Source organism: Neoarius graeffei, chromosome 3 (assembly GCF_027579695.1).
Source record: "Neoarius graeffei isolate fNeoGra1 chromosome 3, fNeoGra1.pri, whole genome shotgun sequence".
Classification (NCBI taxonomy): Eukaryota; Metazoa; Chordata; class Actinopteri; order Siluriformes; family Ariidae; genus Neoarius; species Neoarius graeffei.
Genome location: NC_083571.1, coordinates 73,816,303 through 73,837,769, shown reverse-complemented (window position 1 = coordinate 73,837,769; position 21,467 = coordinate 73,816,303). Strand labels below are relative to the sequence as shown.

The 21,467-nt window shown below is 43.5% G+C and overlaps 1 protein-coding gene across 1 annotated transcript; it reads right to left on the bottom strand.

Annotated features, from left to right (window-relative positions):
- Positions 1 to 9,545: 9,545 nt before the first annotated feature.
- LOC132882904 (uncharacterized) lies at positions 9,546 to 12,703 on the bottom strand. Its single transcript, XM_060916009.1, has 2 exons — positions 12,670 to 12,703; positions 9,546 to 10,539 (listed from the first exon to the last, which is right to left on the bottom strand). The coding sequence occupies exon 2, from the start codon at positions 10,516 to 10,518 to the stop codon at positions 9,766 to 9,768; it is 753 nt and encodes a 250-aa protein (XP_060771992.1). The 5' UTR covers positions 10,519 to 10,539; positions 12,670 to 12,703; the 3' UTR covers positions 9,546 to 9,765.
- Positions 12,704 to 21,467: the final 8,764 nt, after the last annotated feature.

Here is a 21,467-nt window from a genome sequence, read left to right as displayed (position 1 = left end):
AATAGGGAGCGGTTTACTGGGAAAACACACACAAAACACAGGTTAATTACCGTCAGGTGTAGCGAATCTGCCACTCACCTTCCCCGGCTCCACCCTCCCGTCACAGACCGATGCTTGACCACGCCCCCGCTGCCACATACCCCCACCGCCCGACTCAGGCCGGGCGCCCGTCCGGCCCGCAGCCGACTCCCCCCCCCCCTTGACGGGAGAGGAAGTCCGCCACGACCATCTGCGCCCCCGGCCTGTGGACCACCTTGAAGTTGAAGGGTTGGAGTGCCAGATACCAACGGGTGATCCGCGCGTTGGCATCCTTCATGCGGTGGAGCCACTGGAGGGGCGCGTGGTCCGAACAGAGGGTGAAAGAGCGCCCCAGCAGGTAGTAACGGAGGGCGAGGACCGCCCACTTGATCGCCAGGCACTCCTTCTCAATGGTGCTGTAGCGCCCCTCACGCACTGACAGCTTGCGGCTGATGTATAGGACTGGGCGGTCCTCCCCCTCCACCTGCTGGGACAAAACGGCCCCCAGCCCTCTGTCCGACGCATCCGTCTGCAACAAAAAAGGGAGAGAGAAGTCAGGGGAGTGTAAGAGTGGCCCCCCACACAGTGCAGCCTTTACCTCAGAGAAAGCCCGCTGGCACTGCTCCGTCCACTGGACCGGATCTGGTGCCCCCTTTTTAGTGAGGTCAGTCAGCGGGCTGGTGACGTCCGAATAATTAGGTATAAACCTACGATAGTAGCCAGCCAGCCCCAGGAACTGTCTCACCCCCTTTTTGGTCTTGGGCCTCGGGCAGGCCGCAATCGCTGCAGTCTTATTAATTTGGGGACGCACCTGCCCGTTGCCCAAGTGGAAGCCCAGATACCGTACTTCCACCCGCCCAATCGCACACTTCTTCGGGTTGGCAGTGAGTCCCGCCCGCCTCAGCGACCTAAGGACGGCCCTCAGGTGTTGCAGGTGCCGCTGCCAGTCATTGCTATAAATGATGATGTCGTCTAGGTACGCGGCCGCATAGGTGGCGTGCGGCCGGAGGACTCGGTCCATCAGCCGCTGAAACGTAGCGGGCGCCCCAAACAGCCCAAACGGAAGTGTGACGAACTGGTGTAAGCCGAACGGTGTGGAAAAGGCCGTTTTCTCTCGGGATAATGGAGTCAAGGGGATCTGCCAATATCCCTTCGTCAAATCCAGTGTCGAGTAAAAGCGAGCCGTGCCTAGTCGATCGAGCAGCTCATCAATACGAGGCATTGGGTATGCGTCGAATTTAGACACCGCGTTGACTTTTCTATAGTCCACACAGAACCGGACCGACCCGTCGGCCTTGGGAACCAAGACCACTGGGCTGCTCCAGTCACTGTGGGACTCCTCGACGATGCCCATTTCGAGCATGGCCTGAAGTTCTTCCCGAACCACCTTTTTTTTGTGTTCGGGTAGTCTATAAGGGCGGCTACACACTACCACCCCCGGGGGCGTCTCTATGTGGTGTTCTATGAGGTTCGTGCGACCGGGCAGGGGCGAGAACACATCCGAAAACTCGGCCTGCAACTGGGCGACCTCCGCGAGTTGGGTCGGGGAGAGGTGGTCTCCACAAGGGACCGGAGAGGTACGTGATGCCAATGACCCTTTGGGGACCTCCGGCCCCAGCTCCGCCTTCTCCGGAACTACCGACACCAACGCCACGGGGACCTCCTCATTCCAGAGTTTCAGCAGATTGAGGTGGTAGATCTGTAGCGCCCCCTCCCTGTCCGTTCGCCTAACCTCGTAGTCGACGTCCCCGACTCGCCGTGTGACCTCAAAGGGTCCTTGCCACTTGGCGATTAATTTGGAGCTCGACGTGGGCAACAGGACGAGTACCTTCTCTCCCGGAGTGAACTCTCTAAGGCGCGTGCCCTTGTTGTACAGGCGGACTTGCCGTTCCTGGGCCTGCCGCAAATTCTCCTGAGTTAGGTGGGTGAGCGTGTGGAGTTTTGCGCGCAGATCCATAACGTACTGAATTTCGTTTTTGCTCTGTGAAGGTCCCTCCTCCCAATTTTCCCGCAGTACATCTAAGATGCCGCGCGGCTTACGCCCGTATAATAATTCAAACGGGGAAAACCCCGTGGAGGCTTGGGGGACCTCTCGCACTGCAAACAACAAGGGTTCGAGCCACTTATCCCAGTTACGTGCGTCCTCACTTACGAATTTTTTAATAATATTCTTGAGGGTGCGATTGAACCGTTCAACTAAACCGTCCGTCTGTGGGTGATAAACGCTGGTGCGGATCGGCTTAATACCTAGTAGCCCATACAGTTCGCTCAGTGTCCGTGACATAAACGAGGTGCCTTGGTCAGTCAGAATCTCTTTCGGGATTCCAACCCGGGAGATGACGTGGAAGAGGGCCTCTGCAATACTGCGTGCTGAGATATTGCGAAGAGGCACCGCTTCCGGGTATCGCGTTGCATAGTCCACCAGGACTAATATAAAGCGGTACCCTCGTGTTGACCGATCTAATGGCCCAACGAGATCCATCCCAATTCTTTCGAACGGGGTCTCGATTAATGGTAGGGGGCGCAAGGGCGCTTTTGGAATGGCCGCTGGATTTACTAACTGGCATTCGCGGCACGCCGTACACCACTTACGGACGTCGCCGCGAATCCCTGGCCAATAGAATCGGGCCATTATCCGGGCGAGTGTCTTATCCTGCCCGAGGTGTCCAGCCATGGGATTAAAGTGGGCCGCCTGGAATACCAATTCCCGGCGGCTCTTTGGAATTAATAACTGGGTGACTCGCTCTTTCGTCTGAGTGTCCTGCGTCACTCGATATAATCTATCCTTCAAAATGGAAAAATAGGGGAAGGACGGGGTGGCGTTCGGCTGGAGCGTTTGACCATCGATTACTCTCACTTGGTCAAACGCGTGTCGCAGAGTCTCGTCTCGCGATTGTTCCAGTGGGAAATCCACGAGGGATTCCCCAATAGAAAGAGGAGGGGCCGGCGGCTCCTCCCCCTGTCGCGGAGGTGACGTAGACGGCTCTGCGACCGCCGCTCCAGCCAAAGCGACACCGGGACCCTCCCCCGTCAACCGGCAGGACCCACTCTTTACTAGGCGTGCCATTAAACCCCGAAATCCCGGCCAATCGGTCCCCAAGATCAAAGAGTGGGTAAGGCGAGGATTAACCGCCGCCTTCACTATAGATTTTTCCCCTCTAAAATATATGTGGACTGACACCAACGGGTAGCTGTGAATATCCCCGTGCACACACAACACCTTCACCCCTTGTGCTCCCCCCAATGCCTCGTCTTGCACCAGGCTTTGGCGGATCGAGGTCTGATTGCAGCCTGAATCCACCAACGCCTGATATGTAGCCCCTTGTACACTTACCGGTATGCGATACGCTCCGGCCCGATCGAGGGCAGCCTCTGGCGCGTTGGGGATCCGCACCACCGCCCCCACCTCCATCGCTGCACATTGTTGCTGCAGGTGGCCCGGTTCCCCGCAGCGCCAGCAAACCGGCCCGGGCCTCCCCTCTGCAACTGTGTTCTGGGGCTCACTCACCTGAGGGGGGGGAGAGACAGACACAGAAGGGAGAAACGGGAGGGCACCACGGGTGCGGCGGGCCGGCTGGGGTGGGGCCGGCCCCCGCCTCCGTGGTGGGGGAATGGGGCGAGGACGGGACACGGGAGGAGGGGGGGAAGACAGAGAGAGAGGGGGGGAAGACAGAGAGAGAGAAGAGGAGACAGAAGACGATGTCATCCGTTGTCCTGCCGCCGGTACAGCCGCCAGATGATCCTCCGCCAGTCCTACGGCCTGATCCAGCGACGCCGGGCGGTGGCACTGGACCCACTCCGCGGTTCCGGCTGGTAAGCGGGCAACGAACTGTTCCAGCGCCACCTGGTCGATGATTCCCTCGGCGTCGCGATCTTCGGCCCTCAGCCACCGCCAGCAGGCGTCCCGGAGCTGCTGGCCAAACGCGAACGGGCTGCCGGCTTCCTCCATCCGCAGCGCGCGGAAGCGCTGGCGCTGCTGCTCCGGCGTGCGCCCCACGCGCTGGAGGACGGCCCGGCGAAGGTCAGCGTAGGCCAGCCGGCGGTCGGCGGGGAGCTGTAACGCGGCCAGCTGCGCCTCTCCAGTCAGGAGGGGGAGGAGGCGCGCCGCGCGCTGCTCCATCGGCCACCCCGAGGCTTCGGCGACCTGCTCGAACAAGGTGATGAAAGCCTCGGGGTCGTCCTGCGGGCCCATCTTGGTCACAGTGAGGGGAGACGGGCCCGCGGCCGGGGCGCTGGTGGACCCCGCCGACGCGAGGAGCCGCCGGAACGCCTCTCGATCTTCCTGTTGAGCCAGCACCAGGGCTTCGAAGCGGCACTCCTGCTCCGTTCGGAGCGTGACGAGTGCCTGGTGCTGGCTCTGCTGAGCCGTGGCGAGGGCGTGGACCAAGTCCGCGAACGGGGAGGATTCCATGGAGCTGTAGCACTGGTGCTCCACCTTTTCCCGGGTTTCAGCACCACTGTAGCGCGGACAATGCGTGGGTGGAGCACAGAGGACGGCAGGACAACGTTTGGAGGAAGTAACAGTGTATTTTATTAATAAACTTTTCAGTTTAAAAGAACTCGCAGCACACAGACACACTCTCAGCCTCCACTCCCGGGTCGCGCTCCCTCTGCTCTCTCTCAGCCTCTTAAAATAGGGAGCGGTTTACTGGGAAAACACACACAAAACACAGGTTAATTACCGTCAGGTGTAGCGAATCTGCCACTCACCTTCCCCGGCTCCACCCTCCCGTCACAGACCGATGCTTGACCACGCCCCCGCTGCCACACTATCCTTTGCTTCTTTCTAAGATTATTCAAGTAATCCGGTAGTAGAGCTTTTTTTAGCTGTAGTTTTCTTCAGACAACAGCAACAGATGATGAAAATCTTCATTTGGCTTCAGTATGTGAACAGTATGTATAAAGTTCGCTTGTCCCCCAAGTCTAGGGTAGCAACGGTTGCGACCGTAAATGTGACATCAGTGTAATGTGACATCAGTGTAGGGGTCTATTAAAATTATTGTGAAAGGACTTTGTTTGAAACACAGACTTCTGACTGGCTGCCCAATATGGGACTTCTCATTGGCTAAAACATTTCCCACTATTTTTCAAAAGAAAACAGACATACGGTACTAGCATTGGCCATATGGCATTCTATGGATTTTATTACTTAATGATGAGTCTGTATTTGTCATGTGAAATGCCTTTACAATGATAATCAATGGTGGAGGACACAAGATGATCACAAATACATGAGGTCCTCTAAACATTTAAACTTGGTGTACCGGTACTTAGGCTCAGCTTAAAGGAGCTTGATGTTAAAATCCCTTCTAAGTAAAATATAATCATAAATTCATGCTAAATAATACAACAATTTCACCATGATCTCGAAAATAATTGTAGCAAGCTAAATCAATTGTGTGTGTGTGTGTGTGTGTGTGTGTGTGTGTGTGTGTGTGTGTGTGTGTAGGTATGAGGCCCATAAAATACTGAAATGGGAGAGCAGCCTTTCTAAACTAGTCAACAATAGATGACTGTGGTTACAGAGACAGAAAGTCTACCGGAACCCCAACACATTCTGAAGCTCTAAACAGCAAGCTAGAGACAAAATTCTCTCACAAGATCAGGATGGAAAAGATCACAAAGCCATCTCTTTTAAGACTTGTGTGAAAATCTGATGATGTATAAGGTCATATTTGTGCAGAAACACAGAAAATTCTAAAGGGTTCACAAACTTTCAAGCACCACTGTTCACCTGTGACTTGCAGCTGCACTACTGTTAGATCTTATAGAAAATTAATCAACACCTTCTGACCAATCACAATCCAGAACAATAGTATGGTGCCAAATTTAAATTACACCTTTTCCGTGTGTGTGTGTGTGTGTGTGTGAGAGAAAATAACAGATTTTCGTCAGCTGACAGTGGATCCTAAAACAGCCCACACAGACCTCCAACTTTCTGAAGGCAACAGAAAAATAATCTTAGGTGACACAAACTCAAGGTCAAACAGAGGGCCTGGGAATTTTAATTACTTTGCTCAAGTTCTGTGTGGAGAAGCTCTTCAGGAACGCTGTTACTGGGAGGTGGAATGGGGAGGCCAGCAGGTTTACATCGCAGCATCATACATAGGAATAGAAAGACAAGGCTGCTGGCATTGTGTGGCATTTGGACATAATGAAAACTTCTGGAGTTTATGTTGTAATTCCTCTGAGTTTGCGTTCTTTCACAACGACCGTCTGTTCACAAAGACCATTATTTCAGGTCCGGTGCCCACAAGAATAGGAATTTATCTGGATCACAGAGCTGGGTCTCTGTCCTTCTACAGCATCACAGACATTATGACTCTCCTGCACCGATTCCACACCACATTCAACGAGCCCCTGTACGCGGGATTCTGGGTGTTCAATGAGTCCAATTGAATTCAATGTGTGGGAAAAATGAGAGCGTTCTTCCTCAAACACGCCCTACTGTCGCCAAGAAAACATACGGGTATCAATTTTGTTTTCGCATATGGAATTCATGGTAAATTCCATATCCTGCAGTTCTCTTTCTTTCTTTCTTTCTTTCTTTCTTTCTTTGACTGTGTTAACTATTGATGTAAAGACTATTTTAAGCCCTTCTCGTTATAAAACTCTCTCTTTAACTCTAAACTCTACTTGTTTTGCTGTATTTTATTCAAGCTGCTCTGAACATATTAAGGATGTGTATTTAGTCGTCACTGGGTTTGTTCCAGTAATCACTCACTGATCATCATGTTGAGCTCCCTACAGCGTTAAAGGATCAGGATAATTAGATTTGTTTCAGTTTATTAAAGATTGTAGAAGTGTATTTGGAAGTCAGTCTTTTGTTACATCTTGGAAGTGAAATCAAAAATGCAGAATTTGTCAATTTACTTAATTATTGCTTTCATGTTTGATCACCTTATGAGTCTGTATCAAGCCTTCTGAAAATCTGTTTTATTTACAAGTAATTTAATTAATAAAACATTTGATTTATTTTCAGTTGTTCTCTTGTTAGAGTACAAACACTAACATGTTCAGTCTGCTAGGAAAACTCTAACAAATGGACAGATACTGCCAGAAATAAATCAGCACACATTCACAAAATCATATAAAACATTTCAGCGTGCGATCAAGTTAAATAAGATCTTTAATAATGTATATTATTTAAAAAACTATTCAATAAAGAATAAAGTAATATCGCTGTACCTACAGAATGGACAGTAAACATGAACTGTGTGTGAGTGTATATAGAGGATATTACACAGTTGTGCAAAGATATGAAGTTTATCTTCGAGTGGTGAATGTATATATCATGAGTGAGTGAAGCAAACAAGTGAAAATATTTTCAACACAAGAAGATAAACTTCATATCTTCATGCCACTGTGTAATGTTCTTTATATTATGTGGACACATCCCCCCAAAAATGCAAGTTAATCAAAAGAATTTTAATTTTGAACCAATTTTCCATTTTGACAACACGCATCTAGTCGGCGGGAAAACACTGGGAGTGATGTCATAGGTGTGAAATATCAGGAAATATGTCGCTCAGAGCCGTGATGCATTTTGTATGAAAAATGTGAGTTTTTCAACATGAGAAAATAAACTTCATATCTTCAAGCCCATGTGTGATTTCCTTTTTATTATACAGACACATTCACAAACAAAAAGTCCCCAAATTTATCAAAATAATTCATTGATTCCTCACGAGTGACATATAGAGATTTATGCCACAGTTTTGGTTCTTCATGTCCTGGATGGAGCTCGTATGAAAAATACAAGTGGTGTATTTCCTAGTAAAACACTCGTGTCCATACAATATATATCATATATATTATGTCTATCTGTGCCCATTTCTAATATATATATATATATATATATTGTTAGGGTTCACCCAGTCGGAAATGGTCAATTTACTTCTCGGGACCCCCGCCCTTGTGCCACCCAGATGTCTGGGGGGTTAGTCGCAAAGAAAGACAGGAACCCCAACGTAGTTCACATCTTTATTCGCAAGTTCCCCCAATTGGACAAGAATACAGAGGGTTATTATATACGAGTGTTATCTGTGTGTAAATGACATCACTGTTTGATATCTATGTGTATGTGTGCATGAATGTGTGTGTGTGTCTGTCTATGGGGGGGTGTGAGTGAGTGACATCATTTTGATATCTGTGTCTATGTGTGTGTGTGTGTGTGTGTGTGTGTGTGTGTGTGTGTGTGTGTGTGTGTGTCACATCTTAATTACATCACTGTTCTGATGGAATGTTCAGATGTATATGTGTGTGTTTGACTTGCGTGCAAGTGAGCAGCTTGATCTTGGGGCAGGTCAAATAATCTCCATCAGTGTGTGTGTGTAAATCATAACATAATGACATATTTCTGATGATATGACATGATAGCAAGGTACAAACAGATTTTAAAGGTCATTGCTTATGTACACCCCTTCAGGTCAGATATAACATAGGGCAATATGTACTTAAGATGGTGATGGAATTTTTAAACACAGATATGTTATAAGAAAGTAAACAAAAAATAAGAACAAACCTAAACAAAGACAGTCATACGAAACATAAACAAAGAAGTGCTACATCAGGAAGGTCAAACAGGATTCAGGATTAAACTCATAAAGTATTAACATTAGAATCATAAAGTCTTAACAATCCTAAATTATATTCTGTAATTATAAAACTAACTTAAAACTATAAAACTAACTTAAATCACTAAATGCATCTTAGATCTAACAATTAAATCTAACATACACGTTGGATATGCAGCTGTGGGTGTGTGTGACATCATTGCAGACCTTGGCGCCATTCAGACACATCTCTGTTCAATAATACACATTTCATATCAAAATAAAATGTTTCCAAACAATGTCCAGCCGAGACAGAAGGTCATTTCAACTAAGAATATAATTTTGTCACAAAAATAAATTGCTGCCTTCTTGGTCAAGAATAATACTTATATAAACCTACATAGAAACCTAACATATATAGAATAAAAATCAATATATCAAGCAAGTGTATCCAACATGCTTCAGTATTAAATACAGAATTAATTAATATTACAGTATATTTTTACAAAATTTTCTGAGAAACAAAAGTTCAACGAATAAAACTAATAAAAACTAGAAAAAGTTTTTAACTTGTGTAACTGCTTTAAGTTTTCAAACCTTTAAATCTTCTCATAGTTGCAATTAATAAATCTGCTGAAAATACAGGGTGTTTCATAAAATTTTATATTATTTGAGATGTAAATATTCCAGAAACTACACAGTCTAGGCAAATGAAACTGAACAGGCTTAATGTTGAGCAATATAAGAATTATTCCTCAAAATTTGAATGAGAAATTCAAAGGTATGTGGATTCCATGAACGATTTAACAAATTTTCAATATGCGTGCCGCCTGAGACACAGACACACAGTCCATATCTGCATTGCAGTTGGTGCATTTTTAGAGAATTCTCTCATAAATGCACACTGCACAATCTTGTTCGACTGTGTTCGAATGTAGTCTAACACACAAAACACTTTTTTCTTTTCCAGTGAATGGCATTTCTATACCTAAAAAGATAAAAACAAAAAAACATTGAACATAAAATTTTGACCTGTTTCCACACATGCTGTTAAAATTTGAAGTCAATTGAACAAGAATTGGCAAATTTATTAGATTGTGAAATTATGTCAAATTTTTTGAAACACCCTGTATTTTCCCAATGAGCCTTGTTTAGTTTAACAATATAATCTCCTTTCATCCTGCAAGTGATTCTAAAGGATGGTACATTCACAACATCTCTTCCTTTTAGGTCTGTTCAAAAAGACCAAATCTGATTCGTTCTGCGAGTCGTTCTCTGGTATGATCTCGATGCAGGTGTCCCAGTTCCTCGGAGAACTGACTGCTGGCATTAAAGCGGTGGTCCTTTGATTGACAGGAGGCGTGTGTTTGGGTTGAGGGATAGAAATGTTCAGACCTGTGATGATCACAGGCATTTGGACAGTGTACTCAGGTTTCCTTGAAAACCCAGTTCTCCAGAGGAAGTCGTTTAAACTCAGACCCTGGATGAGCTTCAGGAGGCCTTTGCTGATGCGGTACGTGACGTCTGAGTTGTAGTTGGAGCGATCATTATGTTCAGTCACATAAACTTTATCAAACCACTCATTATCCATGCTGACTATGATGCGGTCCGTGTTGCTGTTGTCATACAGACCAGTGTACTCCTCTCGGACATAATGGGGCAGCTCGTACGATCGGGGTTTGTTCAGATTCCCCACCACGTAGTATGGCAGATCCACATCAGGTAGAAGTTTATCTCCAGTTCTCTCATATCGGTTCTCAAACAGGTGGAACCCGAACTCTCCATCATCTGGATCGCACTCGGAGAGCATTTCATTGTTGAAATCAAATGAGATACAGTCTTTAGCGAACCAGAAGAGCAGCTTGAGTCCGTGTCGTGGAGAAGGACGGCCGAAGCGACACCGCTCCAGATGAGACATCTCATTCAGCGTCTGCAGTCTGCTCATGGTGACAAGCTGGATGACGATCTGACAATAATAATGACACATTTATCACATTCATCGCTGCTGTTCGCAAATTACCAGCACCCATTATATGTGCAATAGCTGATTTGTTTTCATTTCTTACAAGTTTAATTTTAAATTTTCTACTAGTAGTAAATCTGTAGAATTTGTTTAAAAAACATTATTGTTGAAGCCATTGCCTCAGCACACGTTTTTATATGGCTGCAAAACCTCATTTGGAAAACTGCCTTATGGTCCGGAGTGCTTATTTGGGTTTGGATTGGCCTACTGTCAGTCATTTTTACTGACACACCCCCAACACCCCTTAACATCTCAGTCTGAAATCAGTATGTTCCCAGTGCAGCCTGATAATTCTCCTGTGAGCAAAGTCCATGGTGTGCTTTAAAAAAATGTTAATAACACCTTAATTGCTAAAAAAAATTATTAAAATCCTTACTTGCTCCTGGACAGGTTTGTAAATATAATCTGTATAAGTGTAAACAGTAGATACTTTATTCATTACAAATAAAAAAGGATAGTGACCGTGCATGCTCAAGAATATCCTCATAAATCAGAAGGAGCTGTATTTTGTGTCTGAATGTTCGTGTCCTTGGAAGTGAAGTCATGATGGTCCTTACTAAAGCTGACAGTTGGACATCATTCTGGGGGCAGAGCTTTGTGTACATGGGTGGAAATATGGGGCAGGCTCAAGGAATAAAAATAAATAATCAGTCAAATCTTAATCAGCTCCACTGATTTAACCTTTCGAGACCTGATCCTGACTCATTTGCATTCGATTTGTGGATGTAATGTTCACAGCTTTCACTATATCTCTGTTTCTGAGGAACAGAAAAGACACAAAATCTTAAATAAGCTTAAATTTAAAAAAAATTTAAATAAACACACCATGTGAATAATATGTGATAAATAAAACCACATATGTAAAAAGATAACATGTGAAGATAAACATATCCACTCCATGTGAAGCGTACAGTAACACGTGACGTCTCTAAAATCCACATGGATAAATTTCACATGTGATGTTTCTGTAAAGAACAAACCAAAAATTACATTTATCATGAGTTTTTCATGATCAGTCGAGAAAAATACAAAATCACATCATTTTTCATGTTGAAATAAATGTTTGAAAACTGAACACGAGAGAAAAGAATAAAAAATCTACAACACCTGAAGCCTGATTAAACCCTGACTGTCATGGGGTTATTAAACTGAATTCAAATAAAACTAAAACTAAAAATTTTATTTCAGAACTACCTGATCCTGAAATACACCACATGTTCAATAGATAATTGTCAAGTTTTATTTGTATAGCGCTTTTAACAATAAACATTGTCGCAAAGCAGACAATTGTTAATTGTTAATTTTTCTATAGTTATGTCTAAAGGGGTTTTAAAAATCAGAAAAAAAATCTTTACCTTTGTGAAATAAAACTATTTTTTATGTTTTTAAATATTGACAGTTGACGATATAAACATACCACCAATCACTATGACTACAGGTGTCACATGATCCCAGGTGCCACATGATCCCAGGTGTCACCTGCTGTAGAAAAGGAATCAGCTGTTTTTCTCTCCTAACTGTTTGTGTTTAATTATAGACACATGACCAGAGTCTCTCAAGAATTAAACTGTAAAAGACAGTGATGTAAGAAGATCAGCTCAAACCCAGGACTTTACGCACACTTCGGGAATAACGTGCTGTTGTGTGTTATCCTCCAGCTGCAAATCACATATGTGATCGTTTCTATAGTAACAGCTCATTTGTGTCAATAATAAGTCATTCATCCATTATCTGTAGCCGCGTATCCTGTCCTACAGGGTCGCAGGCAAGCTGGAGCCTATCTCAGCTGACTATGGGCGAGAGGCGGGGTACACCCTGGACAAGTTGCCAGGTCATCACAGGGCTGACACAGAGACAAACAACCATTCACACTCACATTCACACCTACGGTCAATTTAGAGCCACCAGTTAACCTAACCTGCATGTCTTTGGACTGTGGGGGAAACCGGAGCACCCGGAGGAAACCCACACAGACACAGGGTCTCACACACACACACACACACACACAAACAAACAATGCGCATTTCAGTATGAAATATAAATCAATAATAAACTAGAAGGATAAAGCTGTACCTCTGACAGGAGTGAGGAGCTTCTCCACAGAGAGAGAAAGTGTGTGTGTGGGTGGCCACTTCAGAGGAAAATGAAACCTACAGCGAGTAGCAGCAGGAGGAGGAGTCATGACTCAGGGGTAGGTTTATGACCCAACTTTGTTCTTTACTTTAATAAATGAATAGTTTTGTTTGTTTGTTTGTTTTTCACAGAGTTGTGTCACATCATTAACAGATTCAGCTTCAGATGATTAATGAACCGAAATCTGACTTTCTGAAAAAGCTGATTTAAGGCTGAATATTTAAATATTATTTGCTGGCCTTTTTTTGTGGTCTATCAGATATATTCCATTCAGTCAGCATGATATTGAATGAGTTGAAGACGAGTAGCTGAATGGAATAAATCTGATATACCATGAAAAAAAGCCATTATTATTATTATTATACATTATATATACATTATATATATTATGTAAATTATATAAACTAATAATAAACTAATATACATTATATATGTTTTTCTCTTATAAATTACAAGATTGGGACGTCACGGTGGTGTAGTGGTTAGCACTGTTGCCTCACAGCAAGGTTCTGGGTTCGAGCCCCGTGGCCGGCGAGGGCCTTTCTGTGCGGAGTTTGCATGTTCTCCCCATGTCCGCGTGGGTTTCCTCCGGGTGCTCCGGTTTCCCCCACAGTCCAAAGACATGCAGGTTAGGTTAACTGGTGACTCTAAATTGACCATAGGTGTGAGTGTGAGTGTGAACGGTTGTCTGTGTCTGTGTGTCAGCCCTGTGATGACCTGGCGACTTGTCCAGGGTGTACCCCGCCTTTCGCCCGTAGTCAGCTGGGATAGGCTCCAGCTTGCCTGCGATCCTGTAGAACAGGATAAAGCGGCTAGAGTGTTAGGTTCAACCCAGTTAAAAGGTCAATCGGTCAACTTATTTCTCGGGACCCCCGCCCTCGTACCACCTGCAGAATTCTGGGACGGAACACCGCAAAAAAACAGAGAACCAGAGATCGGTTTAACTACTGTTTATTCACAGTATTCTCGCCAAAGATGAAAGATTACAAACACCTTTTATAACAAATCATAATCTCTCCAAACGGCTATTGTGTCTGTCAAATGTGTGTGTGTGTTTGTATGTGACCTCAGAGAGGTGTGTGTGTGTCTGTCTATGGGAGGGTGTGAGTGAGTGACATCATTTTGATATCTGTGTCTATGTGCTAGGTCAGCAAATCACATCTTAATTCCATATGTATGTGTGTGAAAGAAACCTTCAATCATAAGCAAAATAATATTTTAGCAATTCAGCTATTTCATTTACGCACGTCAAAGCGCGCGAGATGTTTTTACGACAATGTTTTAAACAAAGACTATGTTTAGTCTAACAAAGAAGTGTTCTTCTCCACTGGACGAAGGTCAGGCTACACAGGAACAGTTTAAAATCACTGCCATAGTATATGCAATAGTCCAAAATAATAAAGGATCTTAAAAAGCTCTAAAATATAAAGTCTTAACTCTTTGTTCAGCAATAAGGCTACCATTACATCCAACATTAAAGTGTGTGTGGGTCGATCTGACATCAAAACAGACCTTGGCGTTGTTCAGACACATCTCTGATCAAAAATACACATTTCATATCAAAATAAACAAAATGTTCCCAAACAATGTCCAGCCGAGACAGAAGGTCATTTTTAACTGAACCTTAAGTTTAACTGAACCTTAAGTTAATCCTTAATTTTGTCACCATTTTAATAAATTACTGCCTTCTTGGTCAAGAATAATACTTATATAAACCTAACAATCCCCCCCTTTGATAATAGTATCACTATTATCAAATCCTAGGACCATATATTATCACCTCATGATCATATATGTGATTACATCGAGAATTAATCTTGAGTTAATCTTTGCCCTTCTTGACGTATATTGGTGCTCAGAGGGCGGGCATGCCCAATCAGCCCTCGTCCCACATCACCGGAGCTTAGAGAAACTCAAAACCTCTTAATTCCCAAATACACGCTACTTCCTTCAGAGTAATTTGTTCTAAAACAGTGAGGAAAAATGAAATTAGAAGGGTACTATAAGGGAATTATAGGGCATATCGACCTATAGTGAGAACAGAGTCCTGTAAGAATACAGAGTTTCAGAGCATAGAGATGTGTAATAATAGTAGAAAACGGCATCAGATGAAAGACATAACACATTCGTGTGGTGTGCGCTTGTGCAGTCCAGTTAGCGAAGTTAGTCCAGAAGATGTTGTCTCGAAGTCCAGCTCGAGCGGGTAACCCTGCTCCGAACAATGAAGTCCAGCTCGAGCGGGTAACCCTGCTCCGAGCAATGAAGTGGTCCAGAAGGCTCGGGCGGGTAACCCTGCCCTGAGCGAAGATGAAGCAGTCACGAAACCCGTGATGAGGACTGTCATGGTTGTAGTGAGGATGACTGGTTCCAAATGGGGCGCAAGATCTCTTCCCCTCTTTGTTCACAACGTCTCGAGGATTCTCAGTCGAATCTGTGTAGAGCTCAGAAATAGAGAGACAGAGAGAGAGAGAACAGAGATTCTCGGGACACAGAGAAAACGTTAGTAGCAAACTTGTCATTGTAACACAACTTTGTTATGGAGCCTTCTTCAATCGCGTGGCATGGATCCACTGTGGAAAAAGATCAGTTAAAACAGCAGTAGAAGTAATGGCGACTATGTCTGCAGGCCCATTATATTGTTTTCCCAATTGTCCAAATCATTACTTTAAAAAAATCACATCAGCACTTGTCTCCAGGGCTTTGAACCAGAATTTTTTTCCTATTGGTTCGTTCCGAACAGAAACGGAATTTTAACGTTTCCGGTTTTGGGTTCCACCATTAAATAGACGTTCCCGAACCGGTTAGAACAAAAAAATTTCGTTTCTGGAATGGTTAATTACGTTCCCTGTCAGCTGTTTAACAAATGGCTATAAAATTATGTCTCTGTCGCTTCCAGCTTAAGCCAAATGTAGGCTAATTCTATTACAACCTTCATTAAATAAGACAATAAATAATTCAAAACAATTATTATTTCAAATGTTGGCGATTTGGATTCTCAGTATGTCTTCCCATCTACACAAACAGAAAAAGTGCCAAAAATGAAAGATAATTCATTTAGTGTGTTACCAAAGGCTAGTCAGGCCCTATAGAGGGCTACCGCATGACGTCACCGCGCCGCGAGATTTTGTTAGGCGCCATATTGGAAGACCAAGTACACATCTATGCAAGTACATACATACATACATACATAAAACAAACTACACCTGAAATGTAGCCAGGGCCGGTTCTGCCCTAATCTGGACCCGGGTGCAACATCGCGCAACCCCCCCCCCCCCCCCCAAAAAAAAAAAAAACATTCTAAATCAGGACAACCATCACATAACTATAAACATTTTATATAAACTATTTTAACTAAATGGGCTATAATAAATAAGCCTGCAGGCAGCCACGGCGGGCTGCCTCAGAAAAGTAACCATTCAATGACAACTGGAAGCCTGCAGCCACGGCGGGCTGCCTTAAAAAGTTAGTAACCATTTGTCCTACCTTAAAACTTGTTTTGCATTTTCTGCCTCCTTTTTTGTATTTTCGACCCTCCGTTTATTTTCTTTCGTTTTCTGAAAACCCGATTTGTGTCCAGACATTTTGTTCTGCTACCAACGAACTAACTCGTCAGGTCTCGTCTCTCGAGCCCGCGATGAAGAGCAACAATTGATACATTTTTACAAACAGCCAATAGGGAGGTTGCAACGTTCAGGCTCTTCTTTGCTCAGACACTCAGTAATTCACTTATTATCACATGGAGACGTGATAGCAGTCCACCTTCCTGCTCTCTCCATTCAGTCAGCGAACGTCACACAGGAAGTGAACCCCAGCGGGTCATAGAAACTTGCGCAGGAGAAGAATGACTTTTATTTGTAGGCTACAGAAACTTTGAGGAACGAAATAAAAACCGGTATTAACCGGTTACCATTATTTTTAATAAGCGTTTCTGTTCCGGAACATAAAAAATAATAAAGTTTCTGGTTTTGTTTCTGTTCCATGTGAAATAGAAAAAGTTCCCGGTTTTCGTTTTCGTTCCTTGAACCGGTTCAAAGCCCTGCTTGTCTCCCACGTGAAAGGGGTGTGTGGTGGAGATAATATTGTATTATTGACCTTGGTACAAATTTTATGCAACTTATCTATAAGGGCTGCAGAATACTCATCCATATGCATTTTCAAATCAGAGGTACCCAGAGCCGGAGTTCCCTTCTTCCAGGGGAGAACTTTATTTCCAAAAATAATTTCTTGGTGTCATACGAATTTCAGCCAGAATGAATTATGGATTACAGAACCAAACCTGTGTCCTGCATGACCTTAATTAATTTGTCTTTCAATGTTCGATTAGTACGTTCTACGATACCAGAGGACTGAGGAATGTGAAAACACCAGTTTAGTTTAGAGATACTTACAAAGGTTTTGTGTGACTTTTGAGGTGAAAGGGGTACCCTTGTCTGAGTCTATGGCATTTGAAACCCCATAACTATAATAATAATTATTATTATTGATTTATTATTTTATTGTTATTTTATTGTTCTGCTCTTATTGTTTGTTTTTCTTATTTTACTGTCCAGTGTCCTTAGGTACCTTGAAAGGCACTTATAAATAAAATGTATCATTATTATTATTATAACTAGGTATTATTTCTTTTGCCAGAGTACGAGTGAACTACCTTCGCATTCTCTCGAGAACAGGGAAAAACTTCTACCCATTTAGAGAATTTGTCCACAATCAAGATGACAAAAATCAAATGAGAAAGAGCAAGCGTATTTCTCATGCAGAATATCAGGCTGATATTGATTGAACACACAGAATAACCACAGAGGTGTGATAATATTATAAATTATAAAACAAGAACCGTCTGAGGGTTTAGAACAAGAACCACCAACAGAGTACATCCCCCATCCCTAGAGGGCTGGAGGAGAGACCAGACCTGATACTAGTAGTATGTACGATTTTTAGACAGACAATATCAATGTCATCCCAAGTATCATCCCGAGAATTAAGGAGGTGTGCGAGAGCGCGACCTACATTATCAAAAGAGGATGTGACACGAACTTCGAGATTGTTAGTAAAACAGAGAATAAATAGTCATATGTTAATTTAATTATCTATTAAATTAATTTAATGGGTCTGTAAATTTTGCAACACCTGTTTAACTTGATGTGACGAGTGCAAAATCAGTGGGTGAGACAAAATCAATTTTTCCGCATCTAAAACCATCAAAGCACATGCGGAGACAGCCCCAGACACGCAGGTAAGCCTTGAGCAACAATGTCTAATGTTTTGGATAAAAACGCACAATGATGCATTTCCCCCCCCTCACGCTCCCCAGAGGCTGTGCCCCGGTGTCCACAGGCATAGAGGTGGAAGGGCTTGAAGTGAGCAGGTGACCCAGGGGCGGAACAAAGGGTGCTTCTGAGGGAGTGATAAGCAACCACCATAGCGTCAGTCCAGGTCAAAGGATGTTGCAGTGGATCGTGATGAGAGATTGCAGAACGGAGAAGCTTGTCATATAAAGAGCAGTCAGGGATCCATTTTCTGACCCAGAAAAGACATCAGTGGATGTTTAGCTGCAGGGCATTTTGTGTCTAGAATGACAGCCTTGAGAAAGTTCAAAACTTCAAAAGTTCAAATACTTAAGTGTCCATGCAATATTGCAGCTTGTTTCTGGAAACCTTAAAGCCCTTATGCACCAGATGTTGAAGCAGGCGCAAGTGTCAGTGTCTTGGCAGATTTCTGGTGACTCAGCAGACACCAGAACACACAGACCACAGAGTCCTGAGGGAGGAAGAAGGTCACAGAGCGCGTTATGAATTACAGCTGAAAAAAACAGCAGGAGAGTCAAATGAAACCTTGAGTCCAAACGTTATCTCCTCATGTGCATGGAAAAAAAAAGGCAGAACATTACAGACATTACAGAAGAAACAATCAATTCATTAATCTTACGTAAATCTTGTGTAAAGTGTCTCACCACGCCTTGCTTGAGAAGAGACTGTAGGATGACATCGGTCCAAAGAGAGAGAGGTACTGCTTAACATCTCATCTCATCTCATCTCATTATCTCTAGCCGCTTTATCCTTCTACAGGGTCGCAGGCAAGCTGGAGCCTATCCCAGCTGACTACGGGCGAAAGGCGGGGTACACCCTGGACAAGTCGCCAGGTCATCACAGGGCTGACACATAGACACAGACAACCATTCACACTCACATTCACACCTACGGTCAATTTAGAGTCACCAGTTAACCTAACCTGCATGTCTTTGGACTGTGGGGGAAACCGGAGCACCCGGAGGAAACCCACGCGGACACGGGGAGAACATGCAAACTCCACACAGAAAGGCCCTCGCCGGCCCCGGGGCTCGAACCCAGGACCTTCTTGCTGTGAGGCGACAGCGCTAACCACTACACCACCGTGCCGCCCACTGCTTAACATAAACAACTTAACTCTGTTAACTCTGTTTCTTGCTGAAAAAAATTATGGTTAACTAAGTACATTAAAAGCCTATCCATTCCATATCCTCTGTGGTTTTTAAAGGCAAAAGTATGGAGGTTTAAAACTCAGCAAGCAGTTAATCAGAGCATTTCATATCAATAGTTCGAAATTAGGAGGAACATGTTTAAGCTTAGCCTCATAAGAAGCAATAAGTTTAAAGAAAGAAAAGGAGATAAAAAACCGGGGCAAATTGAAATGACAAACAATTTCACTGAATGTAATTTGAATAAAATTGAATAGCTGATAAGCACTCTTTGTTGGATTCGATATGTGACAGAGACTCAAAATACATTTTTAATTCAATTAACAGTATTAATGAGAATTGGTTGTCTGTCTTGGACATTTTGACTTTATGTATATGGAATTTACCTAATAATATAAAAGAGATTACTTATTAAATTTATTATTGTGAGAAAGTGCCAAAAATAATGATTTTCTCTGCCCATTGCAGATTTCTGTGGCTGTCCTTGCCTGCTGTTCTTGCATGAGTTGTTTGTTTATATTATAGCTATCTGTAACAGTCTGGGAGCCCTTATCTCAATGTTGACTGAGAAAAGAGACAGAGACTATAGAGACGGAACAATTATTCAAAATATTATTTATAATAGGACGACAATTATTCAAAAAAATGTCAAAAATGAAGTAAAGAGCGGGTTAGCTCGCTGTTGAACTAATTGCATGCTTCCCAGACAAGACAAGTCCACATTTCGCTAAAACGCGTCAGAAACAGGAGTATATAGGATATTTAAAGGTTAGAATTACATATGATTAATAAAAATACCACTACACCAGCGGCGGTGAGAGTGCCGAATCCTAACCACTAGACCACCACACGATCAGTTTTAAATGTTTTAGATCAACATTAAACATTAGGTTAAACATTAAACTTTTCGGCATTTCCATTCACACGTAAGGTAAATATATTTGATGCCTTTTATTATGCCTTTAAACAGGAAGTGGTATAATACTCAATATTTTAAAAATGATTCCTGATAAATATCTTCAAATCTGAAAGTGATATTTGATTTGGCTGAATTAATCAAACTCTAAGCCATATTTTATATATATTTCTTCTGTTTTTACCATGTTTTAAAAATGGTTTTTGTGTTGTATTTGCTTGTACAGTTATTTCATTATTTAAGGTCTGAACGCGGGGCAGCATGGTGGTGTAGTGGTTAGCGCTGTCGCCTCACAGCAAGAAGGTCCTGAGTTCGAGCCTCGTGGCCGGCGAGGGCCTTTCTGTGTGGAGTTTGCATATTCTCCCTGTGTCCGCGTGGGTTTCCTCCGGGTGCTCAGTCCAAAGACATGCAGGTTAGGTTAACTGGTGACTCTAAATTGAGCGTAGGTGTGAATGTGAGTGTGAATGGTTGTCTGTGTCTATGTGTCAGCCCTGTGATGACCTGGCGACTTGTCCAGGGTGTACAGTACCCCGCCTTTCGCCCGTAGTCAGCTGGGATAGGCTCCAGCTTGCCTGCGACCCTGTAGAATAGGATAAAGCGGCTACAGATAATGAGATGAGATGAGATGAGGTCTGAACGCATAGAATTACTGCCCAAATCTGATGAGACGAGAGTTTTGCCCTAAAGAGCTGTTTTTTTCTTTTATCCAGTTCACAAGCATCATGGGAACTGGAGTTCTCATAATTTTGAAAACTTCGTATTCATCATTTATAAGAGCTAGACATGAAACTGTATTAATAGCTGCACTATTAATTATTAAAACGCATTAATAGTCTTGTAGAGTGCTCGCGGACCACTCGTGACTTTCCTGATAACCTTCCAGTTACAAGTTTCGGACTGTCAACACACAATGAGATGATCTACTCACCAAACGCTGAAACTAATTGATTAAGAAGCAGATTTTTCCTCTGATGATGTTATGGGAAGAGGATCTCTTCTCTTGGATTTCTAACAGTGATGAGATTCACAAACGATTCGGATCTTCTTCGGGACGAAACATAAATGACTCGATCGAGCGAATCGATACAGACGCATGGACTGCATTTGTTGAGTTCATGCACACGTAATGGGTTGAGGAAAGTTCATACTTTAATTTCATGCAGCATGAAAGTGTGATTATTGTTTACAATTTGAAAACAGGAATACAAATAATGTTTCCGTAGTTTCTGAGTCAAGAATCAAGAGTGAATCAAGTAAATTGATTCACACGCATGCGAGTTTGTTCTAAAGAATCGATTCAGTGAAGCTTTCGTTGAGATTAAAATGCACAATATACAGAATGTCCGTATTTTATACGGATTTGATTCA

Bases quoted from the DNA above. Each gene is read 5' to 3' on its own strand.
- LOC132882904 (XM_060916009.1), bottom strand. From the start codon at position 10,518: ATGAGCAGACTGCAGACGCTGAATGAGATGTCTCATCTGGAGCGGTGT.